Source organism: Coregonus clupeaformis, chromosome 19 (assembly GCF_020615455.1).
Source record: "Coregonus clupeaformis isolate EN_2021a chromosome 19, ASM2061545v1, whole genome shotgun sequence".
NCBI classification, from domain to species: Eukaryota; Metazoa; Chordata; class Actinopteri; order Salmoniformes; family Salmonidae; genus Coregonus; species Coregonus clupeaformis.
The window spans coordinates 10,145,699-10,159,194 of NC_059210.1; the positions used below are offsets into that span (position 1 = coordinate 10,145,699).

Genomic DNA, 13,496 nt, shown 5'->3' on the forward strand with positions numbered 1-13,496 from the left:
TCCTGCCATTACCACGAGCCAGTCCTCCCCACTTAAGGTGCCAGCGACCTCCTGTGGTAGAAGAAATCCTCTTAACCTTCTAGCAATATAGAGGGTTTATGGTTCTTCTTATAAAATAACTATTTCAGGCTTACAGACCAGTTATTTCAGTGTAAGCACCCCTAAATACATGTACAGTGTAAATGTAGGTAGATTGTGTCTGCTTGATTTAGCCATGATGTCAATAACTCAATAATAAATTAGGTATTAGATAAGCCAGACTACTCATTTTTGTGGTGACTGAGAAAGTGTCTAACCTGTCTGTGATCTGTTCCTAGATCATAGCTAGGGTGAGTGTAGACAACCGGACGCGGGCCTTGGTCAAGGCGTTACACAGAGCGTCTGATGTCAGGGTCTACATCAACAGAGTGGAGGAGCTCAGCTATCATCTACTGGAGTTTCCAGAGACCCGCGGGGTGGCCGTCAAGGTGGGCTGACTGAGTGCTGAAAAGGCCTATTGTGTCAGCACTGTCATAAAATCAATGTTTCAGTAATGTGGATTTTAGCTTAATGGAAAAATCAGCATTATTTACTGCTGTTTAATAGTTTGGAAACAAACACACACACACACACACACTGTATTTCAGCAGTGTCTCCTATCTGTCTATCCTGATAAATTCTTCACCTAAATCTTACATGTTTGACCTCACCTCAGAGCAGTATAGCAGTGTTTTCTGCATACATAATCATGTTCTGTCTGGTGAGAATATCTGGGGCAGCAGTTCTGTTTGTCTTGCTCTTTTGGGGGAGCGTCCAATTTGGCACCCTATTCCCAAAATAGTGTACTACTTTTGACCAGAGCACATCCTTAAGCTCTCTGACTTGCTAAATGTGCCAACATAGTGTTGTATAAGGTAAGTAATTCATTGAGAGAACTGTGTTACTAAACTAGCAAAAAAAGAAACGTCCCTTTTTCAGGACCCTGCCTTTCAAAGATAATTAGTAAAAATCCAAATAACTTCACAGATCTTCATTGTAAAGGGTTTAAACACTGTTTTCCATGCTTGTTCAATGAACCATGAACAATTAATGAACATGCACCTGTGGAACAGTTGTTAAGACACTAACAGCTTACAGACGGTAGGCAATTAAGGTCACAGTTATGAAAACTTAGGACACTAAAGAGGCCTTTCTACTGACTCTGAAAAACACTAAAAGAAAGATGCCCAGGGTCCCTGCTCATCTGCGTGAACGTGCCTTAGGCATGCTGCAAGGAGGAATGAGGACTGAAGATGTGGCCAGGGCAATAAATTGTAAAGTCCATACTGTGAGACGCCTAAGACAGCGCTACAGGGAGACAGGACGGACAGCTGATCGTCCTCGCAGTGGCAGACCACGTGTAACAACACCTGCACAGGATCAGTACATCTGAACATCACACCTGCGGGACAGGTACTGGATGGCAACAACAACTGCCCGAGTTACACCAGGAACGCACAATCCCCCCATCAGTGCTCAGACTGTCCGCAATAGGCTGAGAGAGGCTGGACTGACGGCTTGTAGGCCTGTTGTAAGGCAGGTCCTCACCAGACATCACCGGCAACAACGTCGCCTATGGGCACAAACCCACCGTCGCTGGACCAGACAGGACTGGCAAAAAGTGCTCTTCACTGACGAGTCGCGGTTTTATCTCACCAGGGGTGATGGTCGGATTCGCGTTTATCGTTGAAGGAATGAGCGTTACACCGATACCTGTACTCTGGAGCGGGATCGATTTGGAGGTGGAGGGTCCATCATGGTCTGGGACGGTGTGTCACAGCATCATCGGACTGAGCTTGTTGTCATTGCAGGCAATCTCAACGCTGTGCGTTACAGGGAAGACATCCTCCTCCCTAATGTGGTACCCTTCCTGCAGGCTCATCCTGACATGACCGTCCAGCATGACAATGCCACCAGCCATACTGCTCGTTCTGTGTGTGATTTCCTGCAAGACAGGGATGTCAGTGTTCTGCGATGGCCAGCGAAGAGCCCGGATCTCAATCCCATTGAGCACGTATGGGACCTGTTGAATCGGAGGGTGAGGGCTAGGGCCATTCCCCCCCAGAAATGTCCGGGAACTTGCAGGTGCCTTGGTGGAAGAGTGGGGTAACATCTCACAGCAAGAACTGGCAAATCTGGTGCAGTCCATGAGGATGAGATGCACTGCAGTACTTAATGCAGCTGGTGGCCACACCAGATACTGACTGTTACTTTTGATTTTGACCCCCCCTTTGTTCAGGGACACATTATTCAATTTCTCTTAGTCACATGTCTGTGGAACTTGTTCAGTTTATGTCTCAGTTGTTGAATCTTGTTATGTTCATACAAATATTTACACATGTTAAGTTTGCTGAAAATGCAGTTGACAGTGAGAGGACATTTCTTTTTTTGCTGAGTTTATATAGGTTTGTATGTGGGCCTATACACTGAGTGACAAAACATTAGGAACACCTTCCTAATATTGAGTTCACCCCCTTTTGCCCTCAGAACAGCCTCAATTCATCGGGGCATGGACTCTCTAAAGTGTCGAAAAACGTTCCACAGAGATGTTCCCTTATCATCATGCTGGTTATTTACATTACATATACCCTTATCTGTAGGGACTGTCCGATTGGACAACTTAACCCAAGGCCGTTGTTTCTGGCCTGAGGAAACGTTGGATAACCTAGTCAACAGGGCTCAAGTGAGGAGACTAGAGTGTTTTAAGGTCTGTTACAGTATAGTTACGTCAGACCACTGGTCACAGATCGTGCCTGCTATTCCCGCTGACACTGGGGTGGTGTTTGTGTTAATGTCAATGTGTGTGGATGCTGGAGTTGTGACTTCTGTTCCACAGGGGTCACATGCAGTACACATACTAAAATGCGTGCCCTATGCATTTAACTCGCTGTCCTCTGTGGCTTTGGATAAAAGCTTCTGCTAAGTTTGTTTCTCAAACTTTTTTAATACCAGGGACTGGCAAGCTATGGTTCCTTCTTCCTTGGGGGCAGGTTTGGGGTACATATTAACATTTTAAGTTAGTACATTTAAATTCCAATTCCCCTGCTTCTTGTCTGAGAAGAATGTGGAATTTCAGCGTCGTTCCTGAATTGACTGAAATGAAAACCGCTTACATTTAAAACTTGCACTCTAGAACTGACCAAATTGTTGTCAGTTAAGTTAACCATATCTTGTTATAATATCTTGCTGTGTGTGCCCCTCAGGAGAAGGCGATCCCGTGCCTACTGCGTCTCCGCCAGGCTGAGGACCCGTCTCTGAAGGCAGCAGTCATGGAGGCCCTCACTCTGGTGGGATACACCAACCCTGTCAAGGGCCAGGGCATCAGGGTCCTGTCCATCGACGGAGGGGGAACCAGGTACAGTAGTGGGGGGGGGTGTGAAGGAGAGAGGGTAGCATGAGAGAAAAGGGCAATAAGAGAGCTAGTGAGAGAGATGGAAAGACATGCTTGTGTGTGTATTTTGCCAACACTCACCACGTTCAAGTTTATCCAATGTACTCCGTTTGAATGTGTGTGTGGCACTGGCGGATGTTATTTTCCGTCTCTGTGCGTACTTAGTCCTCACTCACTTTCACACACAGTAGAGAATCTGTATTAGTGCTGTTGACCTGTGTGTGTTTTCTACTCTCCAGGGGACTGATTGCCCTTCAGACTCTGCAGAAACTGGAAGCCCTGACAGGCAAACCCATCTACCAACTGTTTGACTACATCTGTGGTGTTAGCACAGGTATGTTATGTTGTCCCCTGGCTTATAGAGTGTGCACATGTGTGTGTGTGTATATGTGTGTGTGAGGGCAGCTTGCCTAGCTTGTGGGGTGGATGAATCTAAACAGAGCAGGGTGCTCACTGCTTCTTCCAGTCAGTTCTGTACTGGGCTGAAACCATCTCAGTCCCATGGCTGACCCAGTTCCTGCTCTGCTCAGGCCTCTCAGCCCTCATCCCTGCTCTCTAATCTGACCTCTAACCTCTTTTATCCTATTCTTTTGTACTGTTGTGGGCAGGCTCTTAATTCAACAGATCTCCTCTCTTATTTGAGACCTGATTAATGGTCTCCAGTTTATATACTACTAGAAGGAAGCTGACTGGAGTACTTTGAGTGCCAGAGATTCCAGAGAAATTGAAATCTTTATCAAGCCAACACACCTGCCAGTAGACTATGGAGGCTATCATCATGTTATGTCTGTCTGTTTTATATAACATGATCATACGCTAAACCACCAGATGGGGGTGCTGTTTACCACAACTCCCTGCTCCTCCTCTCAAGGTCCATCATGGCCTGACCATTTCCGTCATCTTAGAAACCCTAATGCTTTCCCTCTCACAAAATGCTGCACTACAGCTGCCACCAAACCTCTATCTGCCCCGGCCATTCTCTCTCTCGCTCTCTCTCGCTCTCTCTCGCTCTCTCCATATATCAATTTTCCCTAATCCTCTCCAGTTGGAGGTAGCCAGCCAAGACCTTGGCTCTCAGACGTCGTGTGTGTGACGGCTGGCCAGTGTGTGTTAGTCAATGGACAGGGTAATCCCCTCTACCAGCTAAGCTAAGTGAAGTGCACACTTTTTAACATTCAGGACAGCCACATCTGGACCACCACGTCTGGTGTTGGCTGCCTGTCTCGCTCTGGGCACGATGGTCTGGCTGGCACGCCCTGGGTTCGCCATGCCAGCTTTGGGACAGGGGCCTGTCTTCTTGGATAGTGGCTGGCAGCAGCTGCCCCAACCATGGGGGCTGGTGGATGGGTGGGGGACATCCTCTCCCCAGAGAGAGTGCAGCAGGAAGGCAGGCAGGCACAGATTTGGGTTGTGTGTTTTGTGAGGATGGCGCTAATGGGAGTAGATGGGCTGGTATTGTGGAGCAGCTAGTAGGCAGCCTGGGTCAGGTGACTGGTGATAGGTGAAGGAAGTGCTACTGGAGAAACAGCGAGAGATATAGATCATGGTTTGGCTGTTAGTGGAGGTGTTTACAGGGCAACAGACGTCTTGTCTCAAGGCAGGAGACAGTCTTGTCTTGTACTTCACTATATGGCCGTAGCTAGCGTCAGTATATGGCTGTGGACACTAGCAGTGATCTGCTTGTCACTGTCACTGTGGTTGGTTCATTGGTGGCCATTTTAATCTCAGCCAGTCTCTGTGGATGGATCATCCCTGGGTAATGATGCCCATAACGGATGATCCTGCAGGCAATTAGCCTCCTATCCAGTTTCTCTTGCTCTGTAAGCCCCAGACCCCAATACTATTTGAAATCTTTCAAATACTTTGGGCGTTTCCTCTAGCCTGCCTGGGCTGACAGATGTGCAGGCTTTTCAGGTTTGGGACAATTCTGTTGGACAATTAAGCCAGGCAAGCTCAGTCAATCACAGATCTATTTGAAATTATTTTCTAAAATACTATTTGAACCCAGGTCTGCCCCTGGTCCAGGGACGACTGGAAGAATGAGATTTACATTGTGGTCCCTTTGTCAGTCAGCATCTCTGAAACCTTGTTGAGGGATTCTCAAGGGGAGGCTAGAGCTTATAGTGTGTATTTATAAGGGGTCGTGTTTGTTTATAGTGTGTATTTATAAGGGGTCGTGTTTGTTTATAGTGTGTATTTATAAGGGGTCGTGTTTGTTTATAGTGTGTATTTATAAGGGGTAGTGTTTGTTTATAGTGTCTATTTATAAGGGGTAGTGTTTATGCATGTTTCTCCTCAGGCCTAATGATTTTAAAGCATCAAGACACAAATGTGTTGGTGTTATTGGCCTAACAAAGAAGCATTTTTAAAATGCACTTCCTTCGTCCTCCACGTGTGACTGAAATATCCTCTTCTTCTCTCTCTCTGTCAGGTGCCATCCTGGGGTTCATGCTGGGTGTATTCCAGATCCCTCTAAATGAGTGTGAGGTGCTCTACAGGAAGCTGGGTTCTGACGTCTTCAAGCAGAACGTCATCGTGGGAACCGTCAAGATGGGCTGGAGCCACGCCTTCTATGACTCCGAGACCTGGGAGAACATCCTCAAGTCAGTATTGAATAGATTCACTTCATAAGTTTAAGAACAGCACAGCAGCTCAATTCCTCTCAAAGCTCATTGGAGGAGATAATCAAAGGTCCCTTCCTCTGACTTCCTCCAATGAGCTTTGAGGGGAAGGGAGGAAACAAGTAGATTTGAAGGCTAGTAACTTGTTCAGCCAGAGACTAAGCACCCCTCTCTTTCCTTTTCTCCCAGAGAGAAAATGGGCTCTGATCTGATGGTGGAAACATCAAGAAACCCCAAATGCCCAAAGGTGAGTTTCTCTAACGTGGCGTGTCTAACAGTGTGGAGCTGGAAAACACACACACACACACACACACGCACACCCTCACGGTTGAGGGAGAACCGTGAGAAAGGTAGTCCCTCAGTCTCTTAATAACGAGGTCACTGATAAAGCCTCTGTCCATCGTCTCACTGGCTGGCTGGAACCATTCTATTTCTACCCCACACACACACACACACACACACACACACACACACACACACACACACCCTTCTACTGCTGCTACTCCGGTGGCTAGGCTGACACAGAATTCACACATACAGTAATTCCATGTACGACAGCCAGGCTGAGGATAGGCAGTGAAATAATGAGGTGTTCGGTAAGGATTACACTGAATGTCTCAGAATACGTGCTTGTCTGTGGTGTTAGGCTTATAACGTCATATTTTAGTGTAAATACTCTTGTAACAGTTCTAATGATTGTAATGGATCCTCACAGCACTACGGTGTTCTAAATTATTTTTATGGATCTAAATGTTGTCACTACGGTGATTATAACTTCTGTAGTAGTGCATTTGTGTTGTTTTGTTCTGTTAATCTTATCACTGTCATATTATTATGTAATGTATATGCCACCCCTCCTGTATCTCTTATGGGGATATAGCAACACATTCTGTTAATGTCACTCTTATTCAATACAGGGTTATGTACATTTACATTTAAGTCACCAGCAGCTTATCAAATGGGGCCAAATGGAAAAACAAAAAATCTCATGTACCCTCCTCTTACCTCCAGGTGGCAGCGGTGAGCACCATTGTGAACAGGGGCACTCCTCTGAAGGCCTATGTGTTCAGAAACTATAACCTGCAGCCAGGGGTGCGCTCCCACTACCTGGGGGGCTGTGAACACAAGCTGTGGCAGGCCGTCAGAGCATCCTCCGCTGCCCCAGGGTACTTCCAGGAGTTTGCCCTGGGACACGACCTTCACCAGGTAAGACCAGTTTTAAAAACCCTAATGCTTTCACCCTCACAATGTGCTACACTTCAGCTGCCACCAATACTCCACATATTCCCCGGCCATGCTCTCTTTCTCTCTGTCCTGTCTGTCTCCCCCCCCTCCATTCCTACTTAGTGGTAATATAATATATTATACAACGGGTGGGTCTAATCTTGGATGCTGATTGGTTAAAACTGCATTCCAGCCAGTGTCTATTCCACAAGTTACCACAGGCTAAATCTATGACGTTGAAATGCCTATTTACTCAGTTCCATCTGACTGCGCAATCCACTATCTCATCAGCCCAGCCAGGCAATTTATAAACTTGATCTCCACTATAAAAAGCATCTAGACATTATCTCACATTTTCTTTTAGACTAACATTTTAGTTTTCAACAGCAGAGATTTGTATAAACCTTGCTGTCTGTCTCCGACATTTGGAACATTGTTTCAATATTGAAATTCGATCTCCAGGTGTCCCATAGTAATGAACGAGTCAGGGCAAGACAGACAGGTAGGCAGCTTTTCTCAGCCAGTTGAAATCATGAATCAGCATCATTTTTATGGATATATACAAAGAAATATCAATAGAAAACAGGTCAAACGAAATGAAGTGCAGCTATTTTGCATTCATTCCAGCTTCAGTTTGAAGTGATTGTGTTAGCCGTGTTGTTGGCTAGCTCCTCTGAACAACAGTGTCCTGATGAGAGCACATTTTCTATGCCAGGTGAAATCGCACCTCTTTAGGTCATTGTTATGGATGTATCCAAATAAATGTCACTAGAAAACAGCTTATGAAAATGTAGCTACTTCGCTGTTATTCTGGCTGCACTGTTTGACGTGACTGTAAATTAGCCGTAGTTGGCTAGCTAGCAAGCAAGGGATAAGAACGTTGCCAGCTAGTATGGCAATGGAACATTTAGAACGAACGACTGGGTCGCGTCCATAGATACAGAACAAAAAGACTGAACGACTGGGTCGCGTCCATAGATACAGAACAAAAATACTGAATGACTGGGTCGTGTCTCTGGCAACCGAACCGATAGAAAGAAGGACCAGCCGGATTGGGTAGCAACCCTAGATTTGTATCGGGACTATATCTTGTGGAAGGATGAAGTAGTATGAATAAATTAATCAAAATAATGTTTTTAATGAAAATATGTAAATCATAATTTGAATATGTTGGTAACCCATTGTATAAAAGTGATAATGCCCTCGAAGCCGGTGTTTGGAATAATATATTGGCACGGTTTGCCGGCGCTCGACTTCATCTCGGGCTTAACAACACCCGTGCCAATATATCCTCCAAACACCTGCTTCTCGGGCATTATCACTTAAATAATGTATGCCACTTAACAGGAGCTTTAATGCAAAGTGACTTAGGCCTACAGCCTCCACAGTCTTACCAACTGAGTCATACAGGACCAAGGGGCTAACTCAGCCAATATGGACAGGGGTGGATATAGGCATTGTAACAGGATTATTATTCATGGTAGAATACTTCTGGACGCTTCCTTCATAGCAGCAGCCTGTATTTAAAGGACTGAGTGATTTATTATTTTTTAATGGCCTCCCTCCAGTGTGTTCCTAGTTCATATTATCCTGTATCCTCCCAATCTCTTCAATACACTTCAGGAGTTTTGGTTTAATGTGAAAATCATCAGCGTGGTAAAATGGAGCAGCTCAAATCCCCCCCCCCCGTCAGTGTTCGTTTCCAGGCAGTTACATTTGGACTGGGAGCAGGAGGAGTCAGGCAAACTAAGGTTTTGGCCTGAATGTCACCCTATCCCCTACATAGTGCACTACTTTTGACCAGAGCCCTATTAGTGTAGTACATAGGAAAGAGGGTGGTGTTTGAGACGCACTCTGCCTGAGAGACACTTAACGTCAATATCCATTCTAAACAGGCATCTAAAGACACATGCCATTAGACAGGACGTGCACAGCAACAACAAATACCTACATCCTGAATACTTTCCCTCCACTCAGCTATTTTACTGATCAATAATATTATAGCCCCTCTTCCGCCCCTGTTTACCGTATGGCCCTGACACACACACACACACACACACACACACACACACACACACACACACACAGTGCTGGGTGGGGCTTATTCATCAGTAAGCACATCTGGCTGGCTACTAGACATCAAATCATGTCTCTCTCCAACCCCAGGTGAATGATATGATGGTAAACTCGCTGCTTCCTGGTCTCATCTCTCCCAGAGACGCATATACTATCCTGACGCAGAACCACCTCCACACACACCGTTTGACTGCTATATCTTCATCAGTGTCATTTAAAATAGAGATTCAAGTAGACAACCTCATTATGGATGTGTTTAGCAAATCTCTAGTAACCCGCTAGGCACTAGCTAACTGGGGAAAGCTCTTACCTCTCACTGGGAAAGTGGGACACCTTAGGTACTTTAAAATGTTTAAAAACAACACCTGGGTTTCAAAAAGGTCTTGTTATCCATTCCACTACTTCTACTGTGAAGAAAAACTGAAATCTTACATTTAAATTGAAGCTGTGAATATGATCATTTACATTTGTCATTTTAGCAGACGCTCTTATCCAGAGCGACTTACAGGAGCAATTAGGGTTAAGTGCCTTGCTCAAGGGCACATCGACAGATTTTTCACCTAGTCGGCTCGGGGATTAGAACCAGCGACCTTTCGGTTACTGGCACAACGCTCTTAACCACTAAGCTACCCGAGTGGGTGTTTTTCTGAAGCGAAGAGTCTGCATAACATGGCGTCTGTGTGTGTGATGTCAGGATTCCCCAGCGAGGGAGTCATAGGTCGCCCTTCCCACAGAGTATTCCGTTAACTCCCAACCCCGAAACAATCACCTTCTTGTGTCGGAAGTGCCATAAAACAGTCATGTCCATGTGCTGAATGAATTCTGGAATTCTCAAGCAGCCGTTTTCAAGAACGTTTTGATTGTGCTTTCATTTCTTCCCAGTTCCAGATTCAGCAGCCATGGAATGGTGGACATTTTAAACTCTAACTGACTGGATTCTGATTCTAGAACTGTGGTAAACAACATAGGAGAAAGAAGACCTTTGAAGCAGAGGAGCTACAGTGCTATTACAGCACAACACTAGTCACTACAACCATAGAGAGAATGCCTCTGAGATGGAGGGAGGAGCCGTTATCACGTTAAAGCTGCCATTATCCTTCCTCTAAAGACCACAGAACTAGAAGACTTCAGAAGTTGACAAAGGATACCAGGATGCCAGCCAGGGAATGCCATGCATGGAGAACTGAAGAAGGGCCAGCCATGGCATCTCCCTTGGCGGTGGGCAGGAATGGGGCATGTTTATGTGTGGCAATCTCCTCCTTCAGTCTTTGACAGAGAGAGTCCTGAGAGCCCTGGGATCACAGTACACCCCCCTAGCATGTGGCTGAGAGCACAGTACACCCCCCCCCTAGCCCCCCACATGGCGCTGTCCCAAACAGAAAGACTCCTCACCGGCCTGGCAGAATGAACACTTCTAGTCTATACATTCACTGTCAATCACATGGACGGGAGAGGAGATGATGATAACTAAGAATGAAGCGTTGAGGAGAGGGCTTTGTTGGTGTGAGGAATCAGAAATCTTTCAATTAAATACCGTTTTGAAGGTGAAGACATTTTGATTATGTGGTTTCACCTCTCCAAGTACCAGTGTACTACTGAAATATTTTCTTTCCGTGTTCTCATTGGCCAGAAGGGGTGCTATTATCGACTTTGCACCACACACACACAGCACTGCAGATGAGGCAGACAGGGACGAGAAATGAAGGAGGGATATGAAGTAAAGGTGTTCTCTGGGCTCGGTCTGCTCCTCTCCTCCTCAGGGCCAGGTCTCCTCCTGTGTTAGACCCTGGAGGAACGTGGAGCTTTTCAAGCAGGCTACTATCTAACTGCAGTATCCCTCTATTCCCATTAAGACACTGTTTCACCGTCTCCCTGGGATACACACATTCACTTTGTTATTATACACACGCATTTCACACTCTCTATTTCTCCTCTTTCTCTCACACACACACACACACACACACACACACACACACACACATACACTACACTACACACTACAGGAGGTTGGTGGTACCTTAATTGGGGAGGACAGGCTCGTGGTAATGGCATGGGTTCCATGTGTTTGATGCCATTCCATTTGCTCCTTTCCAGACATTTTTATGAGCCGTCCTCCCCTGCTGCACCCACACTACGCCACACACACTTGGTTGTGCTAGCACACTTCTTCAGGGCCAGTCCACTGAGATACATTGACTGACTGCTGTGTGAGAACCTGCCCGCCTCCCTCCATCACTCTTATCTATCCCTAACCCTCTTACCCCTCACAGTGCTGCCTCTGCACCAGCCATCTCTCTGGAGTGGCTCAAATGAGATTCTCTCATAGAAATCTCTGCATTAAAGCCTGCTGTTGTAAAGCGGGCTGTCCGTCAATCACGTATTAATATGCGAGTTCAGTCACTTAGACCGGTACTTCCGCTGATCTCCCCTGGGAAATTACTGATTAATGGACGTGGCACATCAGTTTGCTTTATTTATTATGATGGACTGTGAAAATGTTCCATATGAGGTAGCCAAATATGACCTATAGCCAAATATGACCTATTGCCTAAGAGGGTGAATCTAGATCACTTAGATATTAGAAGGAGAAGCCTCGCTCATTTGGGGGCATTTCAACCGCTGTCACATGTCAGGGTTCAAAGCAGGAGGAACGGATGATTCAGTGCTCTCGTTTGTGTGTGTGGGTGTGTGAGAGAGAGAGAGGGAGTCGAAGCATGTGTTAGAGAGAACGGGGGAGGGTGGCTCTCAACTGCTTTCCCTAACCTGAGGGCAGATTTTGCACGCCGTCTCTCTCTTACACACAGATGAATACCTCCATCCCTCGCCATTTTCTTCCTGGGATGACGGCTTGAACCTCGTTCGAACTCTTCTGCCCTCTCAGGTCAAAGGTAAAATAGGAGAACCAGGCTGTGTAATTACATACTGTGGCATGGAGACCTTTGATTTGACCTGGCCACTCATTCCTCGATGGTGGTGGTGACATCACACTAACACCATTGTCTGTGTCTCATCTTCGTTGGTGACAAGGACTATATGGATTAGTTGTTATCGGGACAATTGATTCATTGAACGGCCTGATTTATTCACTTGATCGGATGGATATTAAATAAGGTTGTATATCTGCTTTAACAAACACCCTTGATTAGCAAACCTTGTTCAATATACACATGATTACATAGCTAAGATTAGGTTTTGTCTAATTAATTGAACAGACAGATGAATTCACTTGATTGCATAGTAAACATGATTTATATCTGTTTGAGCTTAACAAGCTGAGCTGAACAGGAAGACTCATGCTAAACCTTGTTCAGTATACACGTGAGGGCCTAGCTGAATATGATCGTGGAGGCTGAATGATCAGCTCACGAAAACAGGGCTGCTATTGTGACACACTGGGTAGCATCCATCAGATGGTCCATGATGACTTATGTAACCTCTCCCCAATTAAACCTTGTCCATACGGAGAGAAGCCTCAGTGCCAAAGGCCTTGTGGGTAAATCAAGGCAGCAGCACTGGCCTCCAGCTCGGCCTAAAGCCCCTGCGGGCCCTTGTCCAAGCCTTGTCAAAAGGAGTGCACTATATAGGGAATAGGGTGCCATTTGGGACACAAGCAGACGTTCTGAGAGCAGCTCCTAATGACCAGAGCAGCTGACTGTCGAACGCATGTACTGGATCAGGCTCTTTGGACCAGAGCGTCCCATGTTTTGTGACCGCTCATCTTGGCCCTCACACAAAGGGCTATTGAGAGAGCGAGAGAGAGAGAGAGAGAGAGAGAGAGAGAGAGAGAGAGAGAGAGAGAGACTCATATTGTGAGGAGGAAGTTGCTAATAGGAGCTGACAAACGCTGATGCGTGAAATGACTTTTACTGATCACAACGCTAGATAGCGTAGCACCCCATTCCCATCTAAATCACACCCCCACCTCCTAAAAACGGCTTAGTGGAACATGCAGATAATTATTTATTTTACACATGCATACATAATTCCGTTTAATGCGCCAATGTTTTAGCAGTCAAACATGCTCCCACAGGTGCAGTGCAGAGCCTTATTAGCTGGTAGGAATCATGTTTTAATCAGGTCACAAGTCTGATTTTGTGAATCAACCATTATACACAAAAGTATGTGGACACCCCTTCAAATTAGTGGATTTGGCTATTTCAGCCACA

The 13,496-nt window shown here is 45.9% G+C and overlaps 1 protein-coding gene across 2 annotated transcripts in view; it reads left to right on the forward strand.

Moving 5' to 3' along the window:
* The window catches only part of LOC121531633 (calcium-independent phospholipase A2-gamma), a 32,097-nt gene that overhangs the window by 2,790 nt on the left and 15,811 nt on the right, over nucleotides 1-13,496 (forward strand). For both annotated transcript variants that reach the window (XM_041836962.2, XM_041836961.2), the window contains 6 exons: nucleotides 318-467; nucleotides 3,222-3,373; nucleotides 3,649-3,743; nucleotides 5,841-6,012; nucleotides 6,220-6,277; nucleotides 7,042-7,236. In XM_041836962.2, the coding sequence (XP_041692896.1) occupies nucleotides 318-467; nucleotides 3,222-3,373; nucleotides 3,649-3,743; nucleotides 5,841-6,012; nucleotides 6,220-6,277; nucleotides 7,042-7,236 (822 nt within the window). The remainder of the gene's footprint in view (nucleotides 1-317; nucleotides 468-3,221; nucleotides 3,374-3,648; nucleotides 3,744-5,840; nucleotides 6,013-6,219; nucleotides 6,278-7,041; nucleotides 7,237-13,496) is intronic.